Source organism: Photinus pyralis, unplaced genomic scaffold (assembly GCF_008802855.1).
Source record: "Photinus pyralis isolate 1611_PpyrPB1 unplaced genomic scaffold, Ppyr1.3 Ppyr1.4_unclustered_Scaffold3318, whole genome shotgun sequence".
NCBI classification, from domain to species: domain Eukaryota; kingdom Metazoa; phylum Arthropoda; class Insecta; order Coleoptera; family Lampyridae; genus Photinus; species Photinus pyralis.
In genome coordinates, this window is record NW_022171375.1 from 1 (window position 1) to 6,307 (window position 6,307).

General features: G+C 40.0%; 1 protein-coding gene across 1 annotated transcript; it reads left to right on the plus strand.

Moving 5' to 3' along the window:
• The first annotated feature begins 3,738 nt into the window (after positions 1 to 3,738).
• On the plus strand, positions 3,739 to 4,893 carry LOC116182047 (formin-like protein 3). The gene is made up of 4 exons (XM_031502541.1): positions 3,739 to 3,971; positions 4,031 to 4,183; positions 4,260 to 4,415; positions 4,485 to 4,893. The coding sequence occupies exons 1-4, from the start codon at positions 3,754 to 3,756 to the stop codon at positions 4,828 to 4,830; spliced, it is 873 nt and encodes a 290-aa protein (XP_031358401.1). The 5' UTR covers positions 3,739 to 3,753; the 3' UTR covers positions 4,831 to 4,893.
• Positions 4,894 to 6,307: the final 1,414 nt, after the last annotated feature.

Sequence of the window (6,307 nt, forward strand, 5' to 3'; positions counted from 1 at the left end):
TACAACTATGGAAGTTTGGTTTGGATATATATGCCCTAGCGCCGTAACGTCCGCCCCATTTAATCAATAAATGCACCTCCTTGTATTTCCGCACGTTCTCCATAAGCTTACCAAAAGGACTATTAATCATTAATTTATAGAAATTTTTATCGAACTCATTTTTCGCCCGCTGTCGCATACCGATATTTAATTCGATGTATTTTTTCAACCACGGAGACTGCTTGAACTGCAATACTCGATTTATTTTTACTAATTTTAGACCGTGCTGCACGTATATCTTTAAATTTCTATAATGAACGACATATTCGCGCTTTGGATATAAGGTTAACATCAGTTTTTTAAATTTTGAATTAAGGGGTATCATATGCTCCGGCGCCATGGGAAAATCACTATCAGATTCGTGCAACTCGGAGGGATAGTCCAAATCACAGTCTACTATGTATCCTACGTCAGCATCGTCCGGATGATTAAGTATGTCCAAATTTTCAATGTCCTCTACAAAGGAGAATTCGCCGAAGGGCAAGAAATTACACATTGTGGCACCATAAAGATTATTAATGTCAAGGTACAATAGGTACGTCGTGTCAAGGTCGCTGTTATAGTCTTTCATGAACGGGTTGTTAGCTTTGGCGTATCTAGTAGAACACTGCGTTATACCGCCTCTAATCCCTTTCTCGATAAACATGAGTTGATCAATATCAGTTAGAAGCTCCAATTTCACGCCCGTAACTTTTAACATGGCGTCAAAAGCTAGACCCGGAGCGGTATAGTAATGCAAAGGATCAAGCCGATACGTCTCTATGCACGTATTGCGAAAGTTTTCGAAAATATCAGCCAAAAGAAGAACATCCGTTTTTAAATAAAGGTCGGAATAATCTCCTAATGTTTTAATGTTGAATGTATTCCATACGTTAAGCGCGTGCTCGTAATCGGCTTCGCTTACCGCTTCGTTTTTCAAATTGCTAAAAAATGCATCTCTAGGCGGTAACTCTAGCTCGTTTAACCTCTCCCATGAGTCGACATAATCGTACGGAAATATGCCCTTACGCGTTAACAAACCAAATTCATTCGCGTTGTCGCTATGCAATCTTATAAGGGTTTTTTTGTCATTCTCCAAATATGAGGACAATTTATCTATACTGCTACTCATAAATCTAAAGGAATCGATAAAGCGAAACTTAATACAAGTATCCTGTACGTACTTTGTGAACGAGATATATTTCTCCTTGTTTACGGGTAAAAGTTTGATTTCGCCGGGAATGACCCCGGTCGCAAGCTCTCTAATAATAAAATGAGCGTCGTAGCCGCTCAGATTATGAAAAACTACAGGTATTACCTGACTATCTTTATAGTTTAGGTTACATTTACTATGAGCAACGCCGCGAAAGAGCCCCCCACCGCTATGACTATGGACTTTAACTTTTACGTCACCCTCCAAAAAAGGTTATTCGCAAATGTGGCAGTGCGTTGCACTCTCGATCCTTTTCAGTTGAGCCGAACTTAAACGCTCCATGGGAACTACAGTATTCATTATGGCGTTCGCCCATTTAGCGATATCATGTAACTGTTTAATAAACCATCGCAAATTTTGAAAGTGACTCATCGTACGAGCACTTTAAATAGAACCCTATACTAAACGGAATATGTGACTGGTAAAGCGCGGTGGCTACACCTTGAAGAGGTGTCGAGTTATCGCATTTTTCCAAGATAGTTTCAAGGTCAGCATAAATAGCAAATGGAACCTTCTCCATATGCGAATAGCGAGTAAACTCTACATATTTTTCGGTATCGTTATTGCTGTTAGGCATTCGAATGGAACACTTATTCACTTGATGACACCTTTTTGAATGCTTGTCTAATAGATCGCTCGACGAAAAATGATTTAAACATGTGTAACAGAAAAATTTTTTATGACCTCGATTCGATAATTGCGAGGAGAACAGCGCCGACATATTTTTAATCCAAGCGTAATGATAATAATCGTTGCCATTGTTGTTGTTGTTGTTGTTGGGAGGAGATTGATTGTTTGATGACAATACCAATAAATTTACGGTTTTTCTACCATCCGTCTTACCGCTTAACATAAATGGAAGTACTTTTTTCTTAACTACGCAATATAAGTTAATGGAGAGGTGATTTAATTGCTCAAATTTTTTTATATCGGTTATTTTAATAGGAAATTGAATAGATTCGCGTTTTAGTATGTCATCAAAATGAGGATAACTACTTTCTCTATCAACATTTTTGGTGACGGGATTTAAAGCAGCCACTATGGACCATAGAAAACAAAATTTATCATTGTTTCGTACATTCACAACGGCTTTCTTAGCTAGTATAAACGAGGGCATCTTTATATATGTTGAAAAACCACCTTTGATGGGAGCGTAATTGTTAATATTGATTTTGACAAATAGCACTTCACTTAACGCCCAACCGGACTGTTTTTCGGAAAAATTTTCCAACTTGGCTTGCAGTTTATCAAAAACGTTCTCCTTGTACCACTTTTTAAGATTGGTGCCGATATCAATTACGGCATTTCTCGTTTGAAATGTTTTCATATCTACATTGAGATCTTGAGGATGGATAAAGTTACATGCCAAACTTACGTTTACCTTTAACATTGATCGTTTTAGCGCCTCACCAATTTTGCGCGCAAAGCTGTCGTACGATTTTTTTAGAAAAACTAAGGGGTCTTTATAGGTAAAGTTTACAATGACGCCGGTAATCAAACGGCCTTTAAAACAAGAATCTAAGGTGTACCACGCCAAAGTACGGAGCGGATGATTTTTTCTATCGACGGTGTCATCTATTCCACAACCCTCCCTTTTTACCGAGATATTTTTCAATTGTTGTTTTAATTGTGCTCGAAAATATTTAAGTTGGGTTAAATTCGCTTCCAGTCTTATCGGGCTTTCATTTATCTCATTATGAAGGTTATTGGTAATTGCTTTCTCTAACAAACGTATGTTGGAATCGATTATTGAAATATGTCTAACAATATCGGTCTTATTTTTTAATAATTTAATTGAATTACGCGTTAGATTAACTATGTTATTGCTTAAACTCGTAACAGATTCCATTGTACCTACCTACGATTAAAACTATTTTCCCAGAGTTCTTCTTCCTCGAAACGTAACAAAAATAGCTCGCCTGCAAAGTTGCGCGAAATCCGAGAGGCCTTCACACTTACACACACACAAAGAGACACTTGTCGTTGATGGAATATTACGTCAAAGATGCACAGAGACGAAGTCATTAAATCGCGGAAATTGGAGGCCTTTTATACGCTCACGTTCCGAAGGACATTAATGAATACTCCCTTTCTTACATGAGTGCTCGCTATTGTTGGCGCTTTTCTAGGAAGCTTCGGGTGTGTCGCAGGTGTCCCATGCGCTTTCTGCTAACACCATGCAAATACGTTTCCAAGGTCGAGAACAATGGAGTCGGTGTTACTGCAGTTGCATGAGTGGGGTCTGGGAACCTTGGTGTCGCAGGTGTCTCATGCAAGTACGTTTTCAAGGACAAGAACAATGGAGTCAGTGTTACTGCATGAGTAGGTCTTGGAAGCTTTGGTGTCGCAAGTGTCTCATGCAAGTACGGAGGAGGACAATGGAGTCAGTGTTGAGCTACCAGGAAAGCAACCTGTGAGAACGCCCTTGATTTTCACTCTTTTGCTAACTCCATCAAAAACCCTCCCCATATATAGGTGGAGATTTTTCATATTGGATAAGTATTAACGTGAACGTTAAGACCATGTCTTCCTCGATGTCTTCCTTTAACAACAAACGCGGCGCGAAATTGAGTATTAAAAAAAAAAGTGAAACGAACAAGAAGCCTTACGGTGGTGCTAGTGGCGGTGGCGAACATTCGGTGTTAAGAACGGCATTAGAAAAAAATAAACCATCAAAATTAATGGACGGAGATGTCATCATCAATCTCATTACCGAAGATGATGAAGGACACCAGGAAAGGTAAGGCGTACTCGCGCTCGCTTTCCACCATCCATACAATTGTTTTATTGTTTTTATAGAACCACCACTACAACAGCCAACAACAACAACATGAATGAGTTGGACGACTTTCTGAAAGAATACGAGGGCATCGTGAGCCACGTATATGCCCCACAAGTAAGGGCGATCCCTCCACCTCACGACCAGGAGCATCAGCAGCAGCAGCAGTTAAGGTAAAAATTGCTCATGAAAACAAAAAAAAATTAACAAATTTAAAAAAATTATTCTAATATATATTTGTTTTTATAGCCATCATCAGTATCCGGTACAGATATTAGAACACATCATAATTCCCGCGCCGCCGCCACCACCACCGCCCCAGTCAAATCAGCACGCGGGAGATGGCTTACACCAATTTCATCCGCCGCCACCGGGCAATAACGCCGTGAACAACAATCACTTTCAGTAAGTTATACTTGCAATATATACATACACTCTATTCTTAATACTGTGCTTTTCTCCTTATTGTTACAGAGCTTCGTTACCAAGGGCGGGTGCAAAGGACATGAATGTCCTAAGAGACATCTACCAAAACATCTCCCCAGCAGCAGCAACAGATCTGCCGCCACCACCACCACCACCCCCGCTGGACCCGCACAGGTGGCACGAGCCGTCCAACCCCCAAGAGCTGGCAATGGTGTCCATGCGGTGCCTGGAGCAAATGTTGCCCATTGTTGAAACGAAGCACCGAGATTCCCAACTTCTTACCGAAAGGTTGGAAAGGGAATTAACGGCATCCCGAACACAACAGCAGCATCTCCAAAAAGAAATGCAATTAATAATTAATTATATTACATTTTTAAAACAAATGTCAATGTAACTATAACGAAATAATAATGTAATTATTGTATGTACCTATTTCAAATATACGGAATTGATGCAATTGTTATTGTTATTAATATAGTTTATCCCGCCGCAAACTTTCCACGGCTATAATTTTAATCCAATACGAGGAATTCATTGTCGAGGTCAAGCAAAAGTGAAACAGGGCGTTGTTGCAGCAACCTACAATGGAAATTATAAATCTCATTTCATGATTTCTCCCTGCAATAAGTATTGTTACTAAGTTACGTACCTGAGTTATGATATTCCCGAATTTTAATTTCCGCAAAAATCATAATTATTTCCGTAAGCAACAACACCATAAATGAGAAACGAGTGCAAGGCCACGAAGTACAAACTGATACTGTTCTATTTTTAATGCGCGCGCGAAATTGCAAAGTTTTTTTATGTACACGATCTAAAGGGGCCCCTAGACGGTCAATCATTTTGATCAAAAACTTCATTCAAGCGCGATTAACCATCAATATGTCAAATAACACCTACTTATACCACGCGGGTGTGGTTCTAACAGGGACATTGCCGATGGGAAAATGAATAAACACCCCTTTGTACATTTTTTTTTTTTAATACACACAACTTTACATATACACAAGGAAATAATCATTTTATTTAGGTACATCATCATCATCATCATCATTGGGCCTTATCTCATGCACACAAATCGCCAGTAGACCTCACAACATCAATTTTTCCATACGGCGCCGACAACCCAAAATTTCCACATCCCACTTTAATTTTCTAATTTTCATTACCAGCTCGTCAATTCTTTTTTCCGTTGCTGCCGCTGCTGCTGCTGATGATGATTATGAACAATGACTCTTGACATCTCGTCGATTCTTGTTATTATGGACAAATGTCTTCCAATTAACACCTTATATTACACCCAACGGCCTTGAGCCGCCGCCACCCCCCCTCCACACAAACAATACACCCCTTTGTTCTCACAACTCGACCTTGAAATCCAATGGCCTTCACCCATCACCCCCCCTCCGAAAAACACAAACAATACACCCCATTTCTTCTCAACACTCGACCTTGAAATCCAATGGCCTTCACCCATCAACCCCCCTCCGAAAAACACAAACAATACACCCCATTTCTTCTCAACACTCGACCTTGAAATCCAATGGCCTTCACCCATCACCCCCCCTCCGAAAAACACAAACAATACACCCCATTTCTTCTCAACACTCGACCTTGAAACCCACCCACCCCCACTTACGCAATACCACTTTGACCTTCAACACCACTTTGACCTTGAAACGCTAACACTTCAATCATATGGCACTTTTCCATGTAAAGTGAGCCAGGATCGGCCTTACTATACTACTAACGTACAAGGCGCAACAATGGCAACATGCAACTGGAAAAGGAAATATCTTGCGTTTTTAAATTTTATGCAACGTGCACTATATCTGTCTTATTTTTACTTACTTGCTCAGTGCTACGTGCTT

Bases quoted from the DNA above. Each gene is read 5' to 3' on its own strand.
- LOC116182047 (XM_031502541.1), top strand. From the start codon at position 3,754: ATGTCTTCCTCGATGTCTTCCTTTAACAACAAACGCGGCGCGAAATTG. The intron at 3,972-4,030 runs GTAAGGCGTACT...TTGTTTTTATAG, and splicing joins GATGAAGGACACCAGGAAAG to AACCACCACTACAACAGCCA. The intron at 4,184-4,259 runs GTAAAAATTGCT...TTGTTTTTATAG, and splicing joins CAGCAGCAGCAGCAGTTAAG to CCATCATCAGTATCCGGTAC.